This window comes from Oryzias latipes, chromosome 18 (assembly GCF_053564925.1).
Source record: "Oryzias latipes strain Hd-rR chromosome 18, Olatipes_Hd-rR_3.1".
Lineage (NCBI taxonomy): Eukaryota > Metazoa > Chordata > Actinopteri > Beloniformes > Adrianichthyidae > Oryzias > Oryzias latipes.
Genome location: NC_136254.1, coordinates 10,322,483 through 10,349,887, shown reverse-complemented (window position 1 = coordinate 10,349,887; position 27,405 = coordinate 10,322,483). Strand labels below are relative to the sequence as shown.

General features: G+C 44.9%; 1 protein-coding gene across 9 annotated transcripts; it reads left to right on the top strand.

Annotated features, from left to right (window-relative positions):
- The first annotated feature begins 750 nt into the window (after positions 1-750).
- Positions 751-27,405, top strand: arhgef11 (Rho guanine nucleotide exchange factor (GEF) 11). 9 transcript variants are annotated; one of them, XM_078936378.1, is made up of 42 exons: positions 763-2,038; positions 4,786-4,800; positions 5,035-5,126; positions 5,210-5,314; positions 5,401-5,450; positions 5,534-5,591; positions 5,663-5,844; positions 5,924-5,995; positions 6,071-6,178; positions 6,259-6,307; positions 6,436-6,473; positions 6,621-6,707; positions 7,589-7,657; positions 7,736-7,840; positions 8,074-8,172; positions 11,335-11,377; positions 13,309-13,405; positions 14,149-14,271; positions 15,315-15,338; positions 15,461-15,587; positions 16,860-16,953; positions 17,094-17,123; positions 17,231-17,354; positions 17,436-17,630; positions 17,741-17,791; positions 17,934-18,082; positions 18,154-18,294; positions 18,950-19,026; positions 19,103-19,228; positions 20,381-20,498; positions 20,572-20,720; positions 20,797-20,872; positions 20,947-21,129; positions 21,206-21,287; positions 21,365-21,445; positions 22,900-22,946; positions 23,030-23,176; positions 23,251-23,487; positions 23,653-23,769; positions 23,860-24,074; positions 25,510-25,642; positions 25,721-27,405. In XM_078936378.1, exons 1-42 carry the CDS (start codon positions 2,004-2,006, stop codon positions 25,768-25,770), a joined length of 4,200 nt encoding a protein of 1,399 aa, XP_078792504.1. In that variant the 5' UTR covers positions 763-2,003; the 3' UTR covers positions 25,771-27,405. The 9 variants fall into 9 exon arrangements, with proteins under 9 accessions (XP_078792505.1, XP_078792507.1, XP_078792512.1 ...); XM_078936379.1 differs by lacking the exon at positions 4,786-4,800 and having other exon boundaries at positions 751-2,038; XM_078936383.1 differs by lacking the exon at positions 6,621-6,707.

The following is a 27,405-nucleotide window of genomic DNA, read 5'->3' as shown; positions in this document are numbered from 1 at the left end:
GTAGTTCATAATCAATTCGCCACTGAGTTGGGGGCCAGACTATTGGAGCAGACGAAAGCCTTCCCTGGTATCTCTCATGCTCCCAGCCGTCCCACAACTCTCTGGATGAAGCCCATCATCTGGACTTTTTAAACATGCATTTGGAGAGTTAGATAAGCTAATTCTTCTTTAAGAGTTCTGGTACATCACATGTCCATCCCAGGGGAGGATCCTTCCTTCATGACGTTTCTTCTTTTTTGTTTTCCGGAATCCATTTTCCTTTTCGCGAAGGATGGTCTAAGGCCAGGGATAACCAGTTTAGTTTAGTCTGTTTAGGTTAGTCTAGTTCTCCAAGTGACTCCATTCAGAATTTGTCCAGGGGAAGTTGTGTTTTTTTATGGAGTCCACCTCAATAGTTGAATACAAACAGGGCTGTGAAAATATATTGTGATAACCAATTATGAAGCTAAGAAGATAATTACAAAAAACATATGATAAGAGAGGAAGGACAGTGGATAGGGTAAAAATCACATTTTCTTGCTCTGTTACATATTTTTGTTGCACCTTTTTGGTCATATTTATAAAGAAAATCCTAAATAATATAAGGGGTTGATCTTTTTCATTAAAATAGAAAGTAATTAAAATGTAGTAGTAAAAAAAATGCGAGAGTGATTATCCGTTCCCTGTAGTGGAATAAACGAGCATGTTTCGGGTCATTGAACGTATCAAGACTTCCTGCAGCTTGTAGAACCGTCCACTTGAGGGCGCTGTTGCCCCTTGTTTGTATTGATGATTTTAAAGACATGGTGGAGGATCAGCAGTCAACCCTCCAAGCTTTCCACACAGAAAATGCTGTTTTTATCTTGACAAGGGGGCCTTTTAGGGCAGTGGATACATCCGGTGGATGTTGTGCCTAAGCGTGGATTCTCCTGGCTGACGGCGGAAAAAGAGCTCCCTCTGTTCTGCACCTGTGTTCGGGGAGAAGACCTGCTGTGAGGCGGAGCTTCGCTGGAATGTCCTCCAAGCTAACTCGCTAACATGGAATTCTGTGCCTGACTGCTCCCAAACTGTGGCTCCTGGATTCTGCGAGTTAAAATTCGCCTCCCCTCTGACATCCACTGGCAGTTTATCACTCTTGTGGTCGTACGCAGCCCAAGGAATGCGGATCTTTTGCTTTGAAGGCGTAGCTGGTTAGCTAGCCAGCCCCGCGCTCGTGTCCTCAGCTGCAAAGCCGGGGACGTTGATCTTGGACTCGGCTTGAGCTCGAACGCCATGCCGCGGATTGACAGCGGCCTGGTAGCATTGCTAACCTTAGCAAGCTAACGCTGGCTGGATGTAATAGGAGGCCGCCGGAGATTGTAGTTAATTAGATAATTCACATGGTGGTTTATTTTTCACGTAGTCACGAAACACTGCAAAGTCACCTTATGGTGGATTTTTTTGAGGTTTTTTTTTTTTTTTTTTTTAATGTTTTTGCGTCTGATTGGAGCTCCACATGTAAACAACAACCTGATACTATTAGAGTGCAGCTTCGGTTGTAGGTTATCACTAAATATTTAAGTTAAACCGGTACTTTTATCTTTATTTCAACTTTTGACGTTTAAGGAGGTACTTTATGATCTGTGAGGAAATCGTCTTAAAACTAAACGGCACGTGTTGGGGGATTTCTGAGGCTGATTTATTCATTCATGATTGATGATCCTCACGGAACCAAACTCTTTTATCCATTCGCTGCTGTCAGTTTCCTCCTCGTTTGTTTAAGCAGCATCAGGTCTGACTTTTGTTTTGTTTTTTTTGGCACTTTATTCAAACATCCTCCTGCTGGCCTGTCAGGAACTACTGGGGATGGGAACTGGAGGGACTCTGAGCTGAAGCAGCTTCCAAGTGGCTTCAAGGTCTGATCAAAGCTGAGCACAGAGCTCCATTGTGTGGACGGCAAACAGAACAGGAAAGAGATGGTGGTGGTGATAAGACGGACCCGGCGACACTGTTGAGCGCAGACCAGGAAGCAGAGGGATTCAGACATGAGTCTCCGCCAGCCCTCCTCCACGCTGGACAGGTACAGACATTTGCATCCACATCTCTAGATCCTGGTGTTTCAAAGAGCCGTACAACCCCAAAACAAAACCATTCATCTAGATCCATTCATTCATTCGTTGGGCTCAGTTCCTGTCTGGTTGCGAGGGAAACAAGTCTGGCAGGTTCACCTAGAGGTGATAGAACAGCTTCTACAGGGAGTCAATGTTGGGCTTAGATGTGATTAGAGAGCTGATGGGTTGGAGTTGGACGCTAAAGATCTCCAGGATCGATGGACCTGTGTGATCCCAGCTGATGCAGATGTGCTCTGAATGTGGAACATGATTTTTAAAGGGTCAAAATATTGAGCAGTAACACTCAAACATAGAAAGGAGCCATATAGAAGCTGGCTTAAAGACCCGTTCCAGTGTAAATAGTGTTTTTAACATGTTCTTATCGCATTTTTGATGGCAAAGGACATACATATATAAAGAAAATGAACTGTCAAATCGCTTTTATGGGTATTTCTTTAGTCGTGAATTAGGAGCAGACGATAAAATGCTGTTGGAAAAAGTTTGTAGGTGTGACGTAAAACCTACAACAACAAGCCTCAAGCTCCCTGCTCCACTCCATTCTGATTGGTCCCCTTGTGGACGACTAGATCCATTTACGTCTTCATTTTCCTTGTCTCTTCTGGCTCAACTGTGCAGCTGAATAGCTTCTATATTGCTCGCCAATTTTGTTGCATCATTAATGTGAGGTTTGAGGGGCTGTAAGCCAGCAGGAGAGCATGTAAACAAAGGGGTGACTGGAAGAGAGGGGGGCTCACTCTGTGTCCAGTCCACTCAGAATTTCTGCTCTGCAGAAACTATGTCCTCAAAAACGACACAGGCTTTTAACATTTTGGCCAAAACGGCCCAATTCTAATTAAAAACCCACTGGAAACGCTTTTACAATAGCTCAAAAGATGACCAGAGTGGGTTTTTTTATGTTTTAGAGTAAATAAAGCTGCAGATAACTTCCTGAATATCGTGCTGAGGGAGCTTTAATCTGGCCTGTGTGGTTTGTACTAGTTTGTTTCCTTAAAACGCTCCATTTGGAGAATGAGTCAGCTCTTGAACCCTGTTGAGGTTCACCACATCATCAGCGTAGAAAGTGCAGGCCTTGAATCCTCTTGGTTTTCAGTCGACGGTGAAGCCGTGGCTTCTTTGATTGGGTCTGGAGAACAGTCGAATGTGGCGCGTTCCTGTCCGTGTTTGTAGCAGACACCTTTTGCTTTTCCCTCCTGCCATCAACCGTTCCCCTCCGCCTGTGTTTACTGCTCCACCCTGCTGCTTGTTGTGTTGTGTGACAAGAAAAACGGCCTCCACGCCAAATCAACCGTAGGAGGCTCTGCAGCGGAACAGGACGCTGACACGTTCATCCCTTTTTCTAATTATCCTCCGGATGTCCTCATACTCCAGCTGCAGAGTCTTTTCCTGAAAATTATTCCATTGCATTCATTTAGAAAACCAATCAATCAGCTCATTTGATTACTTCAGAATCATTCTGTCCAGTGGAAGACTCAGTTTTAGAGATTGGAAATGGATCCTTTTTCGTTTGTTCTTCATTTTACCTGTAAATGTTTAAATCATTTCTAGTAAGTATATTATTTTATTCTAAATTGATCAGATGAAGTGATTCCTGTTGAGGTTGGAAGGACGCTGCAGTTCATTCTTCAGACAAACACGTCTGTTATTATGCACATGTCTGACGGTGACTTTGGCTCACTGGAAAATCACCTTTTATTGTGAATAAATAAATAAATATTTTCATTTGAGGCCTGACAGCGTTTTGGGGTCAAATCGTGTTCAACTTCAGTCACAATTTTTTCTGCTCAGAACAACTTTGTTTTAGAATTTTTATGCTAAAAAAGGCAATATCTTATGTAAATGAGTTTATATTCATCTGTTATAAAGGTTAACTAGGAGTTTAGAACATGAAGGGCTTGACATTTGAGTAAAAAAAAGCCTTTTCTATATGATTAAAGGAAAATCGGGGGATGTTATGTGCTGTTTTAAAAATCCTCACATTTTTCTTTTTTATTAGTAAATAAAACTACTTTTTATATAAAGATTATTATCAAATGCATCAGTGTTGTTTCCATGTTGAAATTATATTATCAAACAGCAGAATACAATTTTGAATGAATATTTGAAATAGTCTGAATGAAGCTGAGGTGGAGTGAAAGCTGTGAGTCTGAGGGTTTTTGAGGGAGAGCAGACGATGCTGCGTCTGCTTTAATAGCAGATGGATGCTGCGTCTGCTTTAATAGCAGATGGATGCTGCGTCTGCTCTCAGAGCAGATGGATGCTGCGTCTGCTCTCAGAGCAGATGGATGCTGCGTCTGCTTTAATAGCAGATGGATGCTGCGTCTGCTTTAATAGCAGATGGATGCTGCGTCTGCTCTCAGAGCAGATGGATGCTGCGTCTGCTCTCAGAGCAGATGGATGCTGCGTCTGCTTTCAGAGCAGATGGATGCTGCGTCTGCTCTCAGAGCAGATGGATGCTGCGTCTGCTCTCAGAGCAGATGGATGCTGCGTCTGCTCTCAGAGCAGATGGATGCTGCGTCTGCTCTCAGAGGAGACAATGATGCATCTGCTCAGAGCAGACACAGCATCGTCTGCTCTCAGGACATGCATCACAATTAGAATCTGAGCTACTGTTTACGTTTTCCTGTTGATTTTTTTTTCTTCCATCTCTTTCTGCCTTTCTCTTGTCTTCTCCTCCCCTCTCCTGCTTCGCTGTCAGCCCTTTCGCTGTTTGGTGAGTTTATTGTTCTTTGCTTTTCTTGTTGCTGTTTTAGAATGAAGTTTTGATCCTGAGTTTGTGTTGTTGCTTCTCCTGTTTCCTTGTTTTTTGTCTTTGGTCTGTCTCATCTGTTGTGGTTCGTCTTGATCACAGTTGGTGTCTCCCTCAGAGGCTGCTCTTCCACCAGCTTACAGTGTTTGGAAATGTTGGGCATCCTCTCATGCAGCGCCGCTCTGTTTCCCCTCGCAGGCTCAGCAGTTTGACCATCGGAGACTCGGAGCGGAGATCCTCTGGCAGCCAGCAGAGGGAGCTGTTGACTGAAGTCCCTGCAGAGGGCTCAAGTAATTTCTCAATTCCAGACTGCTTTGCTTGTCGCGTGTGCTGCGATGCTGGGCTTTCTTTCATCATCGGTCCGTTTGCGCAGGTCCTGGACTGGTCCAGAGATGTGTGATCGTGCAGAAGGACCAGCTCGGGTTTGGCTTCACCGTGTGTGGAGAGAGAGTCAAGCTGGTGCAGAACGTGCGACCAGGTGAGAGCGACTCGTGCGCAGACGTGCAGCTGCTCGGGCTGTGTGTTCAGCCTACATCTGAGCTGTGTCCCCCTCTCTCCCTTCAGGCGGGGCTGCAGTCAAAGCCGGGGTTCAGGAGGGCGACCGCATCATCAAGGTTCAGACTTCTCTCTGAGCTTCTCTCAGACTGTTGGGTGAGATGTTCTGCTTTTTCATGGAGTTGTCTCCTGCGTCCTCCAGGTGAACGGCTCGTTGGTGTCCTCCATGACCCATCAGGAGGTGGTGAAGCTCATCAAATGTGAGTCTGACAGAATCCAGAATGATGCTGGAGAAGCTTTCTGGTTTATTTATCAAGCCCCTCCCCCATAGCTGGACCGTACGTCGCGCTGACTTTACAAGGACCGCCCCCGTCTGCTGGCTCGTTGCCCTTAGAGCCCCTCCCTTCTTACCCCACACCCAATCAGAGAACGTCAGTCAGTGGAGAGGCCCCGCCCCCTCCACTGTTCAGCAGCACCCCATCCCAAAGAATCACGTTACCCACTCTACTGCAGGTGAGTCAGGCCTAAAGGGAAACAGAACGGTTTAATGAAAGAAAGCTTTTATTTTGAAACACGTGCTTTTGTTTTTTAGGACCCAGAAGTGCAAAAACATGCAAGTCAGATTCTCAGGAAAATGTTGGAGCAGGAGGAGGCGGAGCTTCAGGTACGGGAGCGCTCCCAGATTTTTCTGAAACCCAGAAGGCGTCAGCTGAAGACGCCGTTTATGCTCTGATTTCAGGACTTGATGGATGAACAGCTGAAGAATCCATCGCCGTCACTGGAGGAGCGCATTGAAAGTGCCAAGAGGAGAGCTCACCAAGTCAGGATCAAGATCCAGCAGGATGTGGTGAGCAGCAAACCTCCGCTTACACACAAATGAAAGAGGATGATGGGAAAAAGAAACAGTAAAGCTTTTTGGTTCTTCAGGAGGGAACCCGGTCAGAATCCACCACAAGCTACATGAAAGCAGGAGAAGGTTGGTGTCTGCATCTGTCTTCTGAAATTCCAGCAGATGTTTAGCATGAAGCAACTGCTGAACTCCATGACACATGTTTGAGGGTTTGGCTCCTGGGCGGCTCTTCTCACTGAGCTCCTCTTTGGCAGGGCGGCTGTCCCTGGACTCGGGTGAAGGAGACATGGAGGTGGGTGTGGCTTAGCCATCCGCCAGAACAGACTGCATGTGTCTGTGTGTGTGTGTGGGTGTGTGTGTGTGTGTGTGTGTCACGCTCCACTCATCCTGTCCCCCTCATCCTCCTCTGTATCCCTGCTTCTCCTCAATCCCCCCCCAGCCCTTTGAGAGCCCCCATTCCTCCCCCTCATTCCCCTTCAGGAACCCCCATCACCGGCGCCAGAGCTCCGACACACACAGTGACACGGTGAGACTGACGCCCCACATGTTTTGTTTACATCTTCAGCGCTCTGCTCCCTAAAGAAACGTCTCACTCACGACAAGTTAGCATTAAAATCCTGAAGTTCTGTCAGTTTCTCTCTCTTCATTTTTCTGTTTTCACCAGTTTTTTCAGGAGTTTAGTGACCTGGAAGGTTTCAGGACCTGTTTAGTTTTTGTTGTTTAAATAAACAAGACGGTGCTGAGAAATGAAACGTTAGTGCAGCTAAAATATTTGACCACATTTCAGTTCTGATCTGTGACAAACAAATCACTTTGGTAAATACATTTATTTCAAAATATGTCTGAAATTTCACAATCCTCTTTGCCTAACGGTTCATTTTTTTCTCACTATTGTGCAAAAAAATGAGATTTGTTTTTGTTAGAATATGTTTAGAGCTTGTATTAGTTATTTACATTTCTTCTTAATATAGAAACAGATGAATCAGTGAATTCTGATGTGGAGAAAAGCGGTTTTTCATATTGACTCTGTAGACTTTAGCTTAGTAATGTGTTGGATAACGGCGCTCGGCTCCTTTTCTCTGCTGGAGTTTCATGAACTGCATCAACGGTTGAAGAACTGCAGTAGTGGAAACAACTGGAGCTAAAGCTCAGGCCTAAAAAATCTGATCAAAAAGTTGAATCTTGTTCTGCTGCAGCTTTGACACTGATCCTGTATGGAGGAAGACGGAAACATTTAGGTTATTTTCAGGGCCAAAAAGCCAAAATATAATCACTACAATTAGACGGATTTAGGATAGATGATTAGAGGTGGAGGCGAGTGATTTCTGCAGCTCTGGTTTTCTCCTTCGTTTGTCTTTTGTGGTGTTGAAGACTGCAGACGCATTTTCTAAAATCTGTCTTTTCCAGGCTGGGAAAGCTCAGATCATCGGCCCAGAGGAGGAAGATGAAGAAGATGATGGTTACGCCTTCAATGAGGTGCGTGTCTGTGGGACCCCCCCTGCTCTGTCCCGTCCCCACCGCCTCCTCCCATTAATGCTGTTGTGCGTCTCGCAGATGGACGGACCGTTTCAGGACATCGAGTTGCTGAAGACCCGGCCAGCGCACATGACCGTCTTCATGAGATACGTCTTCACGCAGCTGCTGGACCCCAACCCGCTGGTCTGTATACCCCCCCACCACCACACACACACACACACACACACCTTAAAAATGACTCCACACCTGCAGGGTTGCCAGATATGAATTTTCACCCGTAAGTCCAACTAATTTTAGCCAAAAAATATTTTCAAACTTTCTTCCGGCCTCCAAAAGAAGCTGAACTTCTGCATCTCTCCAAATGTCCCTCCCCATCTCTGACGGCTGCCTTCTTGCCTGGTTTCTTTCCTCTGCAGCTCTTCTACCTGTCGGTGGAAGCTTACCTGAGCTCCAGCCCTAAAGACGCCCGCGCCCTCGCTCCTCAGATCTGCTCCCATTTCCTGGATCCAGATGCTGTAAGTCCTGAAACATCTGCAGAGGTTGGCTGCCCAACCAACAGCTTTCAGGTTCAGTTCCTGCAGCCTTTTCTTCCATAGGAAGGAAATCACTGAACAGGTGGAGAAATACCTTCTGTACTGAGGAGACGGAAAACATAAAACGCAGTACTAAAAAGGAGTTTACATGAATAACAAATAATGAGAGTATTTGATGAACCAGAGGGGTTCATTCATTATTAACAGAATGTTCATAAAAACACTTTATTTATAGCCAGAAATAGGTTTTTAAAGCAAACCCTGGAATCCCAGTGAAGGCTGCCTCATCGCTTCTGCTGCTTTAATAAAAAGACATTCGTGTCTTTACATGCAAACAGGAACCATTTATAAACAATCATCATTTCTGACTTGAAATTCATCAGCTTTACACGACGGAGTTTTAGGGCCAGTTTACAAACAAAAACTTTTTTTTTTAATTACGACTTTAAAGTCGTAAAATTATGAGTTTTTTGTTGTCAGTAGCGGTTCTAGGCACGGGCCGTCCGGGCGGTGGCCTGGGGCGGAAAACTGAAGGGGGGCGGCACAGGCGGCCCTTGTAAAATATTATATGCACCACTATTGGTTTACTTATGTCACAGTGTATGTCTGCCCAGTGTTTGTAACAGCCTGAACCTGGCCGCGCCGCCGCCCTCGCCCCGCAGCTGCGCTCTCCTGTCTTTGAGAAGTAGACACAAATGTGTGTGAAGAAGGAGAAGGCAGGGGGCGCGGGGTGAGCAGGGAGCGCTGCCGCGTTTGCGCATGCGCAAAACCTGGCTGGCTCATCTTTCAGGGGAGGCAACGGTCGCGGGCTTGATGAAAAAAATAAAAGTAAAAACTGCGACTGCGCCGTCATGTAGCGAATCAGCGCCCCTGGCTGTAGCTGCACGCGCTCCTGCTGGAAATGTGTGAAGAAGGGGGGGGGGGCTGCGGGGAATCGGTTCAATTGTGGGACGCTTCCAAATTAAGTGGCTAGGTGAGGACAAGGGCGGGGGTTTGAATCTACTTTATAAAACCTTTTTATAAGTCAGTCATAAGGTGACATTCTATAACCTACATTTTAATAAAGGTATAAAAAATATATTCTGCTTTTTTGGGTTAATTTTGTGTGAAATGCCCTAATGAAAAAATGGCAACACAAAACAATGCTGTCACTAAGGTCACAGTTGGTTCAGTCGACGGACTTGATGCCTTCTTCGTGACGTGAGGACATTTATGCCAAACAAATGGCAAAAACATCTAAAATATGGAGAAAAAAAGGTCAAAGCCATCTGGTGCCCAATTTAGAAAGAAAAGAAAAGAAGAAGAGGAGAAAAGAGATAAAGAAAAGGGGAAGTCCTCACAGCTTGATGCATGTCTTTTCTAAATTCTAATGCTACCTGCCCTACAACAACGTTGCCGATGAAAACTTTATTTTGGTCGATGACCAACACTGAAGTAGGCCCAAATGCTGCAAATAGCTGCATTTTTAAATTTTTTTAGATTTTATTCTTAAAAATTTGCTCTGCCTTAACTTGTAACATTAGTTATGATTCATGTGTCTGTCTGCTCTGCTGTAACACAAAGGTTTTGTTGTGTTTTGCTGTTGTATACTAGTTCATAATGTTAAAAAAGCTGTGATGGTTACACAGCATGCTGCTACTGCTGCCATAAGATGCTAATGGGGCAAATAATTTGAGATTGGTCATTAATTTAATAATCATTTGTGGCAGCCTAAACGTTTTCACAATGTTTTTTTGATATTTAACTGGGGATTTAGGGGTTAATTTTGAGCCTGCATATGAAGTTTATTTTTTATTTGTTTTACAAATGTTGGGTTATATTTTTAGCCAATAGAATTTCCATAGATCTGTAGGTAGTTTTAAAAATGAATATTTACCATCTACTGCAACTCTATGGGGACCAAACATAATGTAACAGGTCATAACTAAAAATGTGCCAATCAAAGGATTGAAGACGGAAAACATGAGCTAATTTTTCTTCTCTGAAATAGAGATCGAGATAGAACATGACAATTTAAATTTCCAATTCATAAATGTTTTTATAAGGCCTATATTGTAGTCTACGGTCTTTTGAAGTCAGTATCAAATGCAATTTCAGGGGCACTTCTAAGATATTTTGGATCGTCTACCACTGCTCAAGATGAGTGTGTTATTAGTGTGATAAAAGGTTTGTGCTTTATAATATTTATTTTATATTATTTATTTATTATTGAGTTTGATTCAATATTTTCTTAGCTAACTGTATTTTTGCCATGCTTATGGACTTTTATTTTTTGTGTTCTTATAACTATTATAATGCTGTTCAGAATTCTGACATCTTTTGTATCCACTTCTTAATTTCAATGACAATAAAACATGTCAGTCGACAAAGACAAACAAAGTTCTGTTGTGACTATGGGGGAGGGGGGGGGGGGGGGGGCACCTGGGGAGGGTCTCGCCCGGGGAGTAATTCAGGGTAGAACCGCCACTGTTTGTTGTAAATGTACAACTTTAAATCTGCTCATTTTACTTTTTTTTGTGGTGGCCCTAAAACTCAGTCGTAGCTTTAAATGTTTTCTAAACCTGAATGTTGGGACTGACGCGGTCAGACGCAGTCAGTGGGCGTGGCTTCAGTGCCCTTTTATTCGTATTGACTTTGATGTTAAAAGAACAACAAATATGAAATGAATAAATGCTGCATCGGATCCTTTTAGTTTTTTGTTTTAATACTCAGTATAGAAGAGTTTTATGTGTTATTTATCTTATTACTTTTGCTTACTGTTTTTTCTATGACTTTAGTTTGTTCAAACACTTTCACTTTCTCTTCAATTGAGGATCAGTTTGTTCTGCGAACTCCTGATGATGTTTGCATCACTAAAAGGAAACACGCGTTTAAAACCTGTTAAACTATTTTTCTAAGTTCACCTTCATTTCTTCATTTATTAGTTTAAAAATTAAAATGACTTTCAACTCGACAAAAGCAGAATGATCTGAACCGTTTCTTTAGCGACTTTTCTTTTTGTGTTCTGGTGCAACAGCAGTTTGACAGATTCAGACTAAAGGCTGTAAACATGTTTTTATCATTCATTTCTCTTTGTAATGTCACCTTTACGGGCCTTCAGTCTGATTCACTCACAGTCATTCAGTTCTGTTTGTTCTCTTTCAGCCGCTGAAAATCAAAGTGCGAGAAGAGTATCTCTCAGACATCGGTAAGACTTTAGAATAGTTGGAATAGTTTAATAATTCCATTCCTTCAACAATCACTTGACTGTTACCTCACCTTTGCACAAGTAGTATGTGTGACTCAATGAAATGTTTAATGTGTTGGCCTGAAGGCATTAGCATGGGTGTGTGAACATGAGTAGTATTGTGTACATGTTGACATGGATGTAGGTGAACATCTGAGTGTGTGTGTGGACAGGCCCCGCCCCTTCTAGATTTTTATTACATCTGAACTTCACTGTAATGATTAAAAACATCCAGGAAATTGTTGCTTGAAGGCCTGTTCACACCGGGACGAATTTCGCCGGCGATTTTCGCCGACGTTTAACGCCTCGTGACTAAACAAAGGGCACCAATGAGAGTGTGCACACCGACGCGTAAAAACGCCACGCGTCAAAAAAAAAACGCCTCGGGTTCGTTTTTTTTTTTCGACGCGTCGCGTCGAAATCTACTCGACCAATGAGAATGGCGCTTTTGCTCACGTGTCTGGAGCTTCTGAAGTTACAGTAAAACACAACTTGGGGGCGCTCAAACACAAAACTGCCTTGCTGAGCACACATACCAGCGAAGAAGATAGACGCCAAGTAGCGTCTACACAGCCGCGAAGCAATAATGACGGACATTCTAAAACATCCCCGAACCAAGTACCAGTTGGAGCTACTGGTGCTTGAAATATTCATGTTTTCTTTGTTTGATTCTGACAAGCGTGTAAATACTTGCTCTCTTCTTCTGAGTGAAAAGCGACTTTAAGAAGCGTAAAGTTGCGCAGCGCCACCTTGTGTACAGGAGTATTTCTGTTTTACATTAAGCGCCATCTAATGTCAGGGAATGAAATTGCATGTTCACTCCACTCATCGTCAGCGAAAATCGCCTGGGTGTGAACACAAAAAACGTGGCGAAAAACGCTGGCGAATAACGCCTGGCGAATATTCGTCCCGGTGTGTACGGGCCTTTATGCTGCTTCATGGTTTTACACCCCCCCCCCCCCCCCTCTATAATCACCCTCCAACCCCCCCCCCCCCCTCTCTCTCTCTCTCTTTAACATCCCTCTCTGTTCTTTCCTCCTTTTCTTTTCCTTCTGGTCCAACACAAAAATGATATAAATATGATTAAAATGAATAAAGTTTAGTATAGACAAAAAGGGGTTTATTCAGACATACCTCTGGTTTGTCAGAAGATTCATAACCCCTCTTGTTAAAGTCAAATATGTCCAACACAAGAGGCCTTCAGCTCTCATCTGTCTGCCCAGCTGTTGGACAGGACAAGAATAGGGCTGGGTTGGTTAAATCGATTGATTGATCTGAATCAATTCAAGCGTAATAAATCAATAATCGATCCATAAAAGTAGGAATCCATCTTTTGTGCCTTTCTTTTTCCGGGGACCTAACGCATAACAGCAGTAAAGCCAAAGTCTGCTAGCTTGATGCTAACGTATAATGGAATTTCCCATAGGACGGCTAATGCTAACGCTTGGTTGACCTAAACATACATTGCTGACTAAATGAACAGCTTTAAATACTCACAGACAGGAATTTTACAAACTCTTTTAAGGAAAGTTTTTTTTATGTACTGGTAACCATTTTTGGGCTAAAGTAGCGTTTCTGTTTAAATCTTTTGGAATAAAGTGTAATGCTGTAGACGGAGCTCCACCTCCAAACTGAAACGCCCCCCAGGAGAGGCAGAACATGATGATCTACACTTTTTTGTGGGAGCTGCTCCGTTTAAGAAATCCTGTAACACTGTTCGGTGTTAACACTCTCACTGGTTTATTATTTCACTAATATTATTTATAGTATGTGATTAATATGAATATCTTCAAAACATGTATAGATTATTATTGAAAGTTAATATAAATATGTCTAAAATGTGAAGCATGTAAATCCAAACTGGTTGTTTTTTTTGTCCTTTCTGCTGTCAGAGAGTCGTCTCCACGCACAGGAGGACATCAGAGGACCTCTGTCAGAACTGCAGCAGCAGGTGCTGCCCGACATCCAGGACCAGATTCAGGACTACAGGTACAGAAGATCTGACTCACACCTTCTCCTTTAGGATTTCTTTTATTCGCTCTCTCTGATTTAAAGAATGTGTCTGTCAATTAACAGCAGCATTTTGTTTTTGCTCTAAAGAAACTCAATGACACAGAATATGTATTAAAATACTATTATGCTGCTTTAATGAATGTATGCAAAGCTGTTAGTACAGCTACTTCTCCAGAAACAGCAGGAATCTGTGAACAAACCTTCACACTGAGATCCTCCTCTGCGTCTGTTCAGCAGATTTCTGCAGCATTTTCTTTTTCTTTTTCTTGAAAACATCAAGTTGTTGAAGGCGGACTGATCATGTGATCCTTTCAAATCTTTCATCTGACTTTCAGCTGCAAAGATCCTGCAGGTTTATCAAAATGGAGCAGACATCTGGCTTATCCACGTGACCCCTTTTAGTAAATTAGGGTAAATGGTTTAGGATAAAGTTCTGATCTTGATTTCTTAATCATTTGCATTTTACTTTTCTTCGGGGATCTTTTGTAGCTGTTATCAGGGTCACAGAAGCATTTCTGACTGTGTTTAAGTTTTTGCTAATTTAGTTTTAAACGTGGAAATTAAACTGTTTCTGTTGTCAATTTCCTTTCGAGCATCTTCACTTGTCACAGGTTTTCACAGGAAAAGCATTTTTGCAGCTGAAAGAATCTATGAAGTGACAAAGCTCAACCTTTCTGCAGCGAGGTGTTGACGTGAAGCTGTGGTTCATGTCCTGACAGGAACAAGCAGATGATGGGGCTGGGCTCTCTGTTTGGGGAGGGGGACCTGCGGCAGCTGGACGGAGACCCCGCCAAAGAGAGACAGGTGGTGGACAGACAGGTGGCTGCCCTCTGGGAGGTTCTGTAAGTTCTGCCGCCAATTTTTCTCTTCTTCTTTTTAAAAATAGATAAACTAAATAAGGAAACTTCCAAAACCTTTCTAAACTTGAAAAAATATAAAGAATTTTGGTTTCAAAATAAACCTCAAAAAGGCAAATTAACTGTTTCATCTATAAAGAGATTCTAAAGGGACATTAAAGAAGAAAAAGAAAAAAAAATCTCTAAAATAAAAATCTAACTGTTGTGCTCAACAGTTTTTTTATTTATTTATTTACATACATTTTTATTTACTTACATTTTTTTATTTTGACTTCAATTTCTTTTCTTCTTCAGTGTCCCTTTAGGAGCTCCATATTTCTACAAGCATCTGCCAAGAAGTGAATTTACTCAAACTACATTTATACAGCATTTTGGAACAACTGCTTCTGAACCAGAAGAAAAATGGCTGCTCTGTCATTTTAGAACAAGAGCTTTTAAAACTGTTATGAGGCTTATTTCATTTCATTTATAACCATCTCTGTAGGACTGAAGAAGCCGCCTCTCACTTTATGAGAGAAAAAGTTTGTCAAAGGTGTTTGACCTTTTAACTAGAAACCACAGGCTCACAGTAGTGATCAAAAATCTGAATTGGAAAGTCCCACTCCGATCATGTTTTGAGTGTTCCCAGTGGTCTTTTAATTATGATTATCCAGTTTTTAGTTTGCTGTAAAGGGGGGGTAACATGAAATAATTGCAGACATCACTCAAGTATTTCTCTAAATTTGTAAAGAACTGAGGTAAAGTGAGGAGTTTGGAGAATCTTTTATTTTGCTGATCACAACGGAAACATGAGCACATTTGGATTATTGCCCCAGGTTTGCCAGGCAACAGTTTTGATTATGGGAGTCATAAAAAAAAGTTAATGCAAAGCCACAGCTGGAGCCTCCCAAAGGTCAGGATGGTAGTTCCCGCAGAGCACATGACCAGCAGCGCCGTCACATGACGGCCTCTTGGGCTGATCGAGTGGCTTTTCTCTGTCAGTGGAGGATCTGCAGCTGTTTTTCAGCATCTGTTCTTTTCTGTTCCAGATCAAAGCACGAAGAGGACAGAAGGTACGTTTCAGCTGTCGTCTGGATTCCTCAAACACTTTTGCTGACTAAGCAGGACTACTCTGTGGGTCTTTCTTCCCTCCTCTTCACATCATCTCTGCCCTTTCCTCACTTTGCTCCATCAGTTCTCCTCTGGCGTCAGCTGTGCATCTATACCTGCGACATTCCGGCATCAAGCTGAGAGACTCCAGGATCTTCCCGGGTCTGAGCACGGAGAAGGACAAGTGGCTCGCCTTCCTGAAGTCGAGAAAGGTCAGAATGAGGGAATTCAAGACACTTTTCCTGGAGGACAAATGTAAATCTGGGCATCGAGGTCGACTTCTGTTTTTCAGGGAAACCCCCATCAACAAAAACAGCTGATTTCTTTTTTTACTCTAGCTTTATTTAACTAGACAGGAAGTGAAAAACATCCTTACTTTTGAACTTCCTGGCAAAATAAAGCCAAACTGCAATAAGGAACATTTTTTATATTACAAAAACTTTTTAAAAAGGTTTTTAAAAAACAGAATTAAACTATTTGGACTGAAATCTTTGAAGATATATTGAGCAGAGCAGAAAAACACTAAGAGCATTCAACACTAATTAAACATCTACAGCCAGTTTAGAGGCAACATTAGGAGAGAAATAAATTTGACTCAACATTAGATAAAATTCACTTTAATATTATCATTCAAAGCCTGTTTTGTGACTTTTTACCCAACTAGTGACCTAAACCGAACAAAAATGGAACTTCAGTTGGTGAAAGGATCAATTCCTACAGAATTACTTTATTTACTTTTTAAATTACTTATGAAAAGTTTATTCATATATATTTATGAATTGATGTATTTTGTAAGTGAAGATGGATTTGTTATGTATGAGTTGATGTGCAGCTTTGAAAGGAAACCACAGGTATGTGATCGATTAGGGATAATGATAATGAGGAAGTGAGCACTATCAGAAATTAACGCACGGCGTGGAAACCTGAACCGCTAAGTGCATTAATGTCATTTACAAAAGAAACAAATATTCAATTAGTTTTCAGTACTTTATTCTTGTTATTTTTTCAGTTTTGATCGCGTTTTTCGCAAAGAGCGGACTATTTGTATTGTGAGGCGGCGCGTTGTCACGGTAACATGACAACGCCAGCTGAGCCGCCACCGACTTTGACTGCAGCGGCAAAGAAAAGTGATAAATATGGTGATCATCCCGATAGGTTAAATAAAGCATCCGTTCAGAAAGTTCACCTCTTATTGCTTGTTTTTGTCCAGATGATGAAGCTAGTTTGTTGTAAAGAAGCCGGCGCAGTGATACAAAACATTTAAGACATGAACTTCTGTTTTAGGCGTGCACTATCACTGTTTATTATTACTTTTAAATCCACAACCAGCAACCATTCAGAATCAAGTATTCACCCGGACCATGATATAAAGCAGAGGAACCTCCATCAGTTACAGTTTTGTGACAGAATAATAATAGACATAGACGTATAAACAGGTCAAATAATGACCTGATGATGTGGCGTTTGCCCCCATGTGTCCTTAGACGAGCGGCATCAAGAAGGAGAAGGATGGAGAGGACAGGAAGAGGAACCCCATCCTGAAGTACATCGGGAAACCGCGCTCCACGTCTCAGTCCAGTAAAGTCCAACTTGCTGCAACTCATCTTCACTTTTCATTTCAAGAATCATTTTTGTTTTCTTGCTTGTTGCCATGTTTTGTCTCCATTGGTTCTGTGACTGATTCCGCTTTCTTTTTTTGGTCCATTGTGGTTTGGTAGCATTCCATGTCCCGTTGTCCCCGACTGAAGGTACACTTCCGTTCTCATCTGAGGTTCTTCATTCAGATCTCTGTCCAGTTGGTTCCACTCTGTCCTCAGCAGAACTTGACCTGAAGCGTGAACCCGTTTGTGTGCAGTTCGGCCCGGAAGCGTGAAGAACATCATCCAGCACTTTGAGAACCACTCGGAGGAGGAGGGGGAGGGACCTGCGGACCTCCAGCAGATCTCCAGCAGCAGCCTGGGAGAGGAAGGCCCGGACAGGTGACTGCCCCCCCCAGCCTTCCAGGATCCTGGTGGTGACCTTTTCCTTTCTTTGGAGTGACTGTCAGTCCTCTCCTGCAGTCCCATGGTCTCGGTACGCCTGGCCCGCAGTGGGTCGCTGAAGGCTCAGGGCGAGGGCCGGCGGCGAGGAGGGGCGCCCGGCGCGGAGTTCGTCCCGCGTTCTCGCAGCGATGTGGACATGGAGGACTTCAGCGAGGAGAGGGAGCAGCGGTCGCTGCATCACAGCGCCTCGTCTGCGTCCAGCAGCTCTGCGCGGTAAACATCCGTCCTGATGAGGCTCCTCTGTGGCCCCCCCTAAAAATAGCAACCCCCCTCAGTGAAAGGCTTTTCCTTACGTCATCTTCTCTCCACTCTGTCAAACTCAGGTCTGTAGACAACCCCACACCCCCATACACCCCCCGCACCACTAGGCGCAGGTGAGTCCCCGAGTGCCCCCCCGGCATAGATGCCGTCACCAATCAGAGGAAGACGAAGAGATTTGATTTTTGTCGGTTCATTCGGGCTGAAGCTGATCTTGGACCTGCTGTCACAGCTCTCCCTTTGTCTGCATCCTGGTAGGAGCGTGGACTCCTCACCGGCTCTGCTTCCAGACGCTGCGGTACCAGAGGAGGAGCACTGTGACGCCCAGAACTGGCAGGACACGGTTCCTCCACAGCTCCTGGCAGAGCTCAGCTCCAGGGAGACGGACAGGCAGGCTGTCATCTACGGTAGGGAGGGGTCCGGTCTCACCTCCATCTGCGTCCAACCTCCTCTGACTGACGTCTGTCAATCCTGGCAGAGCTCTACACCACCGAGGTGTCCCACCTACGCACCCTCTGGGTCCTGGACAAGGTCTTCTTCCAGAAGATGAGGAGCGTGCTGAACTCTGAGGAACTGGCCTGCATCTTCCCCAACCTGCCCAAAGTCCACGAGTTCCACGGTGAGCATGAGCGCACGCACGGAAACGAGCAGCAGAAGAAAAAATCTCTGTACAACCATCAAATCACAATCACTTCTTTTTAAACGCACTATGAACGAGGACATCAATTTATTTAGTTTCTTGCTAATAAATGCATATATTCAATCCAATTGATTGATTATGTCTGTCGAAAACTGGAACAACAAAAGTAACGTTGGTAAAAACGCCTGGGGAAAGAGCCATGATTCTTCCTCACATTTGATCTCAGGCTCTTCTAGTTCTGAGAGAACCGGGTCAGGTCCAATTAGAGGATTTTTTTTTCTGCAAAAACGGTGAGTGAGAAGTTCTAAACAAGGCAGCACTAACCTTAACCTCGACACAGCCCCCCCTGCTGGTTCATCACCGCGGTGATCAAAAAACCGTCACAGCTCCATTAGTAAAACTGAAGCACATTTCAAAATAGATTTTAGAAAATTAAAGTATCACAGATGAACATCATAGTTCCAGCGCTGCAGAATATTCAACCTGGACTCATTTTTCCTGTCATTTTTCCATGGAATTTGGTGACTTTGTTCCTAAAAGGGTCAATCTGTGGCGTGAAGATCTGAGGCGCTGCTTCAGGCAGAGAGCTCCTTGAATGTGTTAATGCTGGAGTTCTTCTGCATCTCTTCCACAGCTAACCTGTGTGAGGCCATGAAGAAGCGGAGAGACATTCCCGTCGTCCAGGAGATTGGAGATGTCCTGCTGGCCCGAGTGAGCAGAGCCTTTCTGTTGTCGTGAACGCTGTTTGAGGCGGCCTGGCATGCGTTTTAACCGCCGCTGCTTTCAGTTTGAAGGTGCAGCCGGTGAGGAGTTTCAGGAGCAGGCGTCGCAGCTCTGCTGCCTTCAGTCTCAGGCCCAGGAGCTCATCAAGAACAAGAAGAGGAAAGACCCTCGCTTCGCTCAGCTCATCCAGGTACACAAACACCCTGGGGAGTCCAACATGGACAGCATTTTTCTAATCAAAGTGTCTGAGTCCATTGAAGTCTGAGGCAAAAGGGTAGCTGGGGGCAATAGTCCATTTTAGAGTAAAAAAGGAATAATTGCATAAATGTCTGGCTAGAAAACTTGGAAATCAGAGTGTGGCTTAATGGTAAACTTGGAAAAGAAATCTGCAGTGTTCCTGAAAACCAAAGAAAAAACTGCTGTCATCTTTTAATGTAAAAACAACACAAGTATAATCTTCAAAAGGTGTGCATTTTATAAATGAATCAGATTTCCGTAATTTATTATGAAGCTCCACACTGAGCAGAGGAGATATTTTGGGCTTGTTGGTTAAAGTCGTAGTCCCATCCTCTTTTGATCTTTTTAAAAGCTTTCCCAGTGGTCTTTAAATGATGAATACTGTTTTTAAACAAAATCCAAAATTCAGAGTTGTGGGCAGGACCGATGGCGTGGAGGAAGCCCGCCCCTCTTCCCCTCCCCATTGCTGAGAGCTTGAAGCAGGGAGCTTGTGGACCGTCCAGCGCATTCTCTCTGCCACAAATACGATCTTTTTCAGACTGGATTTTTTTTCATCTGCTCCTGATTCAGAATAATTTAAATAAAGAAAATACTCCGAAAAGCAATTTTCAACTTAATTTTTTCTCTATATGTTCTCTGTCATCAGAAAAATGCTAGAAGGAGATGTTAAAAACACCATAGACACCATTTTCATTATAGGAGTAGGACTTTTAAGAGGTGGAGACGTTAGAGAAAAACAGAAACAGGTAACCGGGCTGTGACCAGTGTAAATGGACGGATCTTAGAACTTAATTCAAGCTTTAGCCGTGGCGTTCCACTCTGAGGGCAGATGGTAGACAGCCGTGTGACGTCAGAGTCCAGCTAGTTTCTGCTGCTGAATCAATGAATCATTCATGGAAAAAGGACCGTCAAAGGGAAATGTTGAGTTGTAGTCAAAAGCTAAAGAACAAAAAAACATTTTAGAAATGTTCATTTTTAGGATGAGTTTTCCTTCGCATAAAAACATTAAAGATGTGTAAAAGGCAAATGTAAAATGCTGATCAAAGTGTAAGAAAAGGTAACCAACACGTGATGTTTCATGGCTGGGGGGCTGTTTTTGATTCAGGAGTGTGAGGCGAGTCCGCTGTGCCGCAGGCTGCAGCTCAAAGACATGTTGGTGTCGGAGATGCAGAGGCTCACCAAGTACCCTCTGCTGCTGGACAACATCATCAAGTACACAGACGGTGGGTGAGCCGCCCCATCCAGAGATCCCACAGGATGTTTCCACCAGGACTCATGTTCCGGTCTGCTCTGCAGCTTCTTCGGCAGACCTCCCCGCACTTCAGCAGGCCCAGGTCTGCTGCCGAAGGATCCTGCAGAACGTCAACGAGAACGTCAGGGAGAGCGAGCAGCAGCAGCGCCTCAGCCAGTACCAGCGCAGGCTGGACCCCGCCCCTCAGTTCAAGGTCAACACCTTAGTGTCCAGGTGATCGGAGCTGAAACTGCAGATGCTCTGAACTGCTTTTTCCTCTCCGTGCACAGAGTCTGGACCTCACCACGAAGAGGATGATTCACGAAGGCTCGCTTACTTGGAAGATGGGCAAAGATAAGCATTTGGGTGGGTGTTACCGTGGCGATTTTTTTGTTTGTGTTTCCCAATCCAAATGTTTGTTTTCATTCTTTTTCCTGCAGAAGTCCTGGCGCTGCTGCTGTCAGATTTCCTCGTCCTTCTGCAGAAAGGCCCCGACGATCGGCTGCAGCTCAGATACCCCACCCGCTGGTTGGGAGGAGGGGGCGGAGTCAGCGGGGACAGCAAGACCTCCTTCAGCCCCCTGCTGAGGCTGGACTCGCTGCTGGTCCGCCCAGTCGCCACAGGTGCCCGATGAGCTTCCTGCAGGTTTTGTTGCTTTTCCGTCCCTGACCTGACAACTTCCTGTGGGCTTTTCTGCAGACGCCAAGGCTCTTTATGCCATCAGCACCACGGAGACGCAGATCTATGAGCTGGTCGCCACGTCAGCCTCCGAGATCAACAAGTATGTCTTCTTTTTCTACCTGCACAGGCTCCTCCATCCTGGGTTTGTTTGCTCTAACCAGAGCTTCTTGTTTGCAGTTGGATAGATTTACTCCAGAAGGCCATCAGATCAGCTGGAGGCTGTTCCCCCCTCAGTAAAGTGGGATCAGTGCTTTCAACGTGAGTGACGCCAACATGCATCCAATATGCATCATTGACCGTGGATTAGTCAGTAGCCGCGTTTACAAAGCCGTGCAAATCTTGTTCAAGGCTTTTTCTTTCTCAGCTTTATTCCGATATATGAAAGACATAAAGACACAAACCATAAATGTTCATTTCTCCTTCATGATCAGTTGTCAAAGCGGTGACATCACTGTGTTCCTGTGAATACAAAGCGATGCTTCGTATAAGTCACTACCTGACAAGAGTCCCTGACTGTTGGTTGAAGGTCAACCTGGTTTAATTTGCTACGCACGTTCAGTGGGTGCATGTTTTGTATTTAGAGCCCGAAAAACGATCGTAAAAAATCTGCGTAGTGACACATGATTGTGAGAGAACGTGGATTTATTCAGACTTTTTTTTTTTTTTTGGAAGTGGCCGTTTGAGCTCGTGTTGTGAACGTAGCTTAAAACCTGCTTGAAAGCTAAGCTAAAAGGTTTTTTCCACGCTGGGTGAAGCCCTCACGTCCTCAGAAAGGCTGCTCCACACTGCTGGAACTTGGCCTCGCCGTGGTTTTTGTTCTGACCTGTGGGACCAACAGACCTGGACACGGGGGCTCTGGGAGGGTCATAAACTAGAAGAAGTTCTGATAAAAATGAGGGTCCAATTCTATTCTAACTCCTTCTGGTCCTGGTTAAGAGGCGAGCAGTGGAGTTTGGAACAAGCTGCAGCCGGTTGACTGTGCTTTTCTTAACTCAAGAAGAAGGTCAATGCAATCATCTGTCAAGTCACACAGTCTGCCACAAATCAGCACTGGACGCTGAAAATCTTACTTTCAGCAGTGTTTCAGTTCTGACCATGAAACACGTCAGACGTTCAAAACGTTTCCTTCATATTTAGAAAAGTCCTGCTGTCCAGAGAATATCACATTAAACTAAAAGTTGATTAACTGATCGATCAGGTCTTTTTTTGTTTTGTTGCTGCTTTTAGATGCAGCTGGAACAGTTTGGAACTTTGCCCTTAGAAAGCTCACTGAGCTGACTTTACAGGAAGTCCTGCAGCTTTTCCAAGAGATTTTCTGTCACCGTAGAGACATGCAGATGAAGAACAGAACAGCAGTAGCTCATTAGAAATTCACCTCTGAGTTGTGGCCGAGACCGATGGTGCAGGGCAACCCCGCCCCTCTTCCCTTCCTCCAAGTGAAGCGTATTTTCTAAGCTCTTTTTCAAACAATATCTTTTTCTCCACCTCTGATTTACAACAATTTGAATAAACATATTCTCATAAATATTACTTATTACTATTTTAAGTCTAATTTCTTTATATATGTCCTTCACCATCAAAAAATGCCACAAGAAGATGTAGAAAACACAGTTTTCATCAGAGTTGGTCTTTAAAGCCTCACCGTTCTGGGGAACTTTCATACTTCTGTTAACTTTTGTTTTAATTTAGTTGTTTTCATATTTATTTTGCAGCACCTCCAGTGTTCCTGCTGTCGCCCCCGGCAACCACATCTGTGAAGGTAATAATCAGACAGCAGTGTTTTGATGTATTTGTAATGTTTGAAAAATAAAGTTTGATCCTTTCTGTTTCTTCGCCCTTCAGAAAACTCTGAACCAGGACAGTCAGACTCTCTGGAGATTCCTTCCTCCAGTGATGACATCATATCGAGCACGCCCACGGACCAATCAGGAGCTCTGAACGGAGATGAAGGCCTGACGTCGTGTGTGGCGGAGGAGGCTCTGAAGGACGGTGAGGAGAGGCCGCCGCCGAGGGCCAACCTGTAAGGGATGCCTGGGACAAACGTTCCTCGTCCTTCTTTGCAGTGGAGACGCTCCGGCGGCTCATCCTGCGGGACCTGGGGGACGACGGCTGGAGCCACGACTCGGACAACACCCCCACCAACGAGACGGCGAACGGCGGGAGCCCCACCGCAGAGCGCCAGCGTCCTGAGTCTCTGGAGACCGTTCTACGCCTGAGCACGGACGAGTGGGAGTCTGAGCCCGAGTGGCTGCCCCCACCGCCGCCGCCCCCCCAACCCAGCGTCTGCGTGGTGAGGAAAGGTAAGTCATGCCAGCGGGGGAGGGGCCGACCGCTGACCTTCATGGGAGTCTCCTTTCTGAATGGGCTTTTCTTTTAATGAGGTGTCTGCAGCATGTTTGCATTCTCTTGATTCTTGCTCCTCTTCATCGCACTCTTCTTGTCACTCGTCTTCACTTTGGGCGTAGCTGTGGTTGTGGGTCCTCCTCCTCCTCCTCCTTCTTCCTCTGTCCCTGATGGCATCACTGATGTCAGCCTCCTCTGCGATCAGTCGTCCCAGTCCAGAGGCCACGCCCCCGATCAGGGTAAAGATGAGCAGACTGCTGCTGGTCCGAGCAGGAGAGCTGAGGTGACCGGCTGTCCCCCCCACCCCCACCCCTCCCTCTGTGCTCCAGGAAACATCTTCTACCTGGTGATGCCTTCAGAGCAGGGGGAGACCGGCACAGACGACGCCAGCGACCCCACCACACCCACCGCCCCCGAGGGAGAAACGCCGCAGCTCAACCATTCCGAGGCGCAGGGGGCGGGGCAACAGAGACTGGTGATCAGGAATGCGGATGAAATCTTCCTCACTATCGAGGAGCTGATGAGCAAACTGAAGAGGTTGAAGGTGGGTTGGAGCTGGACCCTCATGCACACCGGTCCTCGGATGGCGGGGAATTATTCTGGCTTTTCAAGTAAAGTTGTGTGCCAGATTTAAATGACACAAACACACAAAAACGAACCTCACATTCACCGCCTCTCTTTGGACGTCTGTCTGATTCACTGCTGGACGCTTGTCCTAAAGTGTGTTCATGAATCTGACGCTCCAGGTGTGGGAGGAGCTACTGTCAATGTACTAAGTCTCTGCTCTACATGGAGGCACTGACTGTAAAACTCATTTGCAATCCAGTTTAGGTTTCTTTACTTTGAAGAGGTCTGCAGAAGCATCAGTAATCATGTCTCCATGTCTGGGTTCATCCGATCATTCAGAGACTCCCCCATTACAGGGAGCTTCACCATCTGCTGCAGGAGCTGCGTCTGAATGACGGCGCTTTCAGACGCCCTTCACCTCCCTGTGACCCCGTCTGAGGACTTGCTGTCCCGCATTAGGAGGAGGAAGAGGAGGGACAAAATGAGAATAACATTATAGGAACTTTTTATTTTTGTCTGGTTGCAAACAAGAAAAATATCAAAGTTCTGGAGAACAATCAGCTTCTCCTCCGTGGTAGCTTTAGACTCCACCCACTGATCACGTCATCAACACGCCACAGGCCCATCGGAGTTCCTGATTGGCCCGAAGCGTCCTCAAATCGCGCCGCAGGACCGCTGATCGCATCTGTACATTGACTTAACATTGAAACAGGACACGCCTGACGCACAAATAGCATCTGAACGCCTGTATCCTCTTCAGTAAAACCCCCAGCAGGGGGCAGTAAAGGTCCCACATTTCAGATTTCTAGCATCACATCCTTTTTTTTTTAGGGAAACATTGCAGAATGGCTGTTACAACTGAAACAACGGTTTCCCAAATGTATTTGTTGTTTTCTTTCCAGATTCTGATTAACTAAAAACAAATTTGTACTTGAAGAGTATTGCAAAAATCTAAAACTCCAGAGTAAATCCAGTTTAACTAAAGTGATGGTCAATGTAAGAACCTCCAAGCGATCGAGGAAATAAAAACAGAAAAGTTTGGATGTGTGGCCAAAGTCTGGCTTGGCACTGGCGCTGTGTTGCTGTTGAGGCAGTTTAGGCATTTATTCACCTGCTGCTGCCACTGAAACAAAAAACTCCTTTAAAACTTTACCAAGCCTTCATGTTTTTGACCCAACAAGAGAAGGCAACCTTCTGTAAGAGTCTGATCTGTTCAGTGGAGACTGAGCGTGCCCAGTTCATCTGAACAGTGTAATGTGTGTAATAATCTACTGTCATAGTTGATCAATAAAATCTTTTCCTTGTAAAAAAACAGTTGTTTCTAAAATGATGAAGGGATTTAAACAAAGAAACAAAGCTGTTTTATTGCAGCTGAAAGATGACCACTCTGGGATTTTTGCCCGTCTTTGCAGGAGATCGAGCGGGCCCACCGCCAGCTTCTGGAATCTCTTCGAGAGCCTTCAGTGGCTCAGGAGTGGGAGGAGCCTCCGAGTTGCTCACTGGACGTCCCCGACGCCCGCTCTACGGACTGCAGTTCAGGAGAAGGTGAGTCAGACTCCTCTGATGCCGCTTAGTGTACAGGACATCACCAGTAACGTGTTTTCTTCTCTGCTCTTCAACAAGACAAAGATGGAAGTCCAGAACAAGCTAAGATTCTGTCCACCGGGTTCTGAAGGTGATCTGGTTCGGTCAGAGGAGGGAGAAGCAACTAGAAGCACCTTTACCGGAGGTCACATCAGCCCTACTTCCTGTTGCTCTGGGTAACCAAGAAATGTGGTACAGCCCCCCCCCCCCCCCCCCCCCCCCCTTCCAAAAAAATGAAAACCTTTGGCTTTGGTTGCCAGGGCAACAGCCCTCCAAAAAGGATAAAGGAACAAAAAGTCTGAAGTTTTTCCGATGAAGGTTTCAATGAGAGAAGAAGGACCAGGCTGTTGTTGTTCGTGTTTATTTTGTAAAGCTGTTTGAAATGTTGTTTTAAGGAAATCACCCAAGGGACCCCTCACCCTCCCCAGCACTTTACCCACAATGCATCTCTGTGTGAGCTCATTCGCAGATGGAGGATTGGCTTTTTCAGCCGGAGAACCGCTTTAGTTCACTTTTTTGCACAAACCGGACGCCCGCTCACTGTGAAGGAAGCTGTGGTGTCATCAGCTTTCCTGCAGGGGGCGCCACAGCAGTTCCTCCCACCTCCAGCAACACACCTAAAGGTGTCAAAGGGCTGCGCTTCAGGACAGCGGAGCGGGACAGAAGGATTCACTCAAAGGGAGGAGAGGAGCGCTGAAGAGCATGCATGCTAGTCTTCTTCAGCCGCTGCTGCAACACGGCACAAAGGAATATGGAAGTGATGATGATCCTCATGAACATACCAGCGCACGCCAAGGCTCATTCCAGTCATTTCTGTGGTTCAGATCCTAATGTGGAACATTCTTTTCCTGCAGGTAAACCCTCTGCAGCTGCAGGAAGTCACCTGTCTGTTATACAGATATGCTTTCTCTCAAAGATCTTCCACAAATTTCCCAGAAATCCCATTTTTCTTCCAAGTATCTCTGGTCCTGCTTGAAGTTTAGTGGGCAGCAGATGCTGACACTAAATGTTTTTTGTTGTTGTCTGGTACTAACGGAGCGGCACGCCACAGTAAATATGCATTAAACTTCTTCTGCGGAGGTTCCTAATTTGTACAAAAATGTTCTTTTTTTTTCTTTTAGCATCTTGTCAGAAACACTTTGAGCTTTTAAAACACTAACTTCAGGACATGCAGCGCCCCCAGACCCCCGCGTGACCCCCGTCACCCACCCCAGGTGAACTTTGAAGGGAATCTAAAGTCCTACCAAAGCTTCCTTAACAGGTTTTTAAAGGGAACGTGTCGTTGTAACGCGCCTCAGACCAAACCGGATCCTCACGGTGAACACTCGTGCCCCCCCCCCCCCCCCCCCCCCCAGCAGGATCTCCCCCTCATCGCCTCACCCTCTACCTCCACCCGTCTCCCATCTTCCCCCTCATGTTCCGGCAGTGAATCTGAACACGTGGAGGAAAGCGTTTTGCTGTTGCACAAACGTCATGCACAGTGCAAACTACTGTATGTGTGGAAACTGTCATGTGTGTCCTTCACCTGTAATGCAGACCTGACCCACACTTTTCTTTAAAGCCTTAGTCCTTGTATTTGATTTTATTTTTGTAGATATGATTACAGAATAATGGATAAATTATTTTTGTTTTTAAAACTGGTGAGATTGTTTAGCTGCACAGAGTGTTCTTTGAGATTATTAAGAAGAAACGGAATTTTAAAAAATGAACGCTTTGAATCTGAA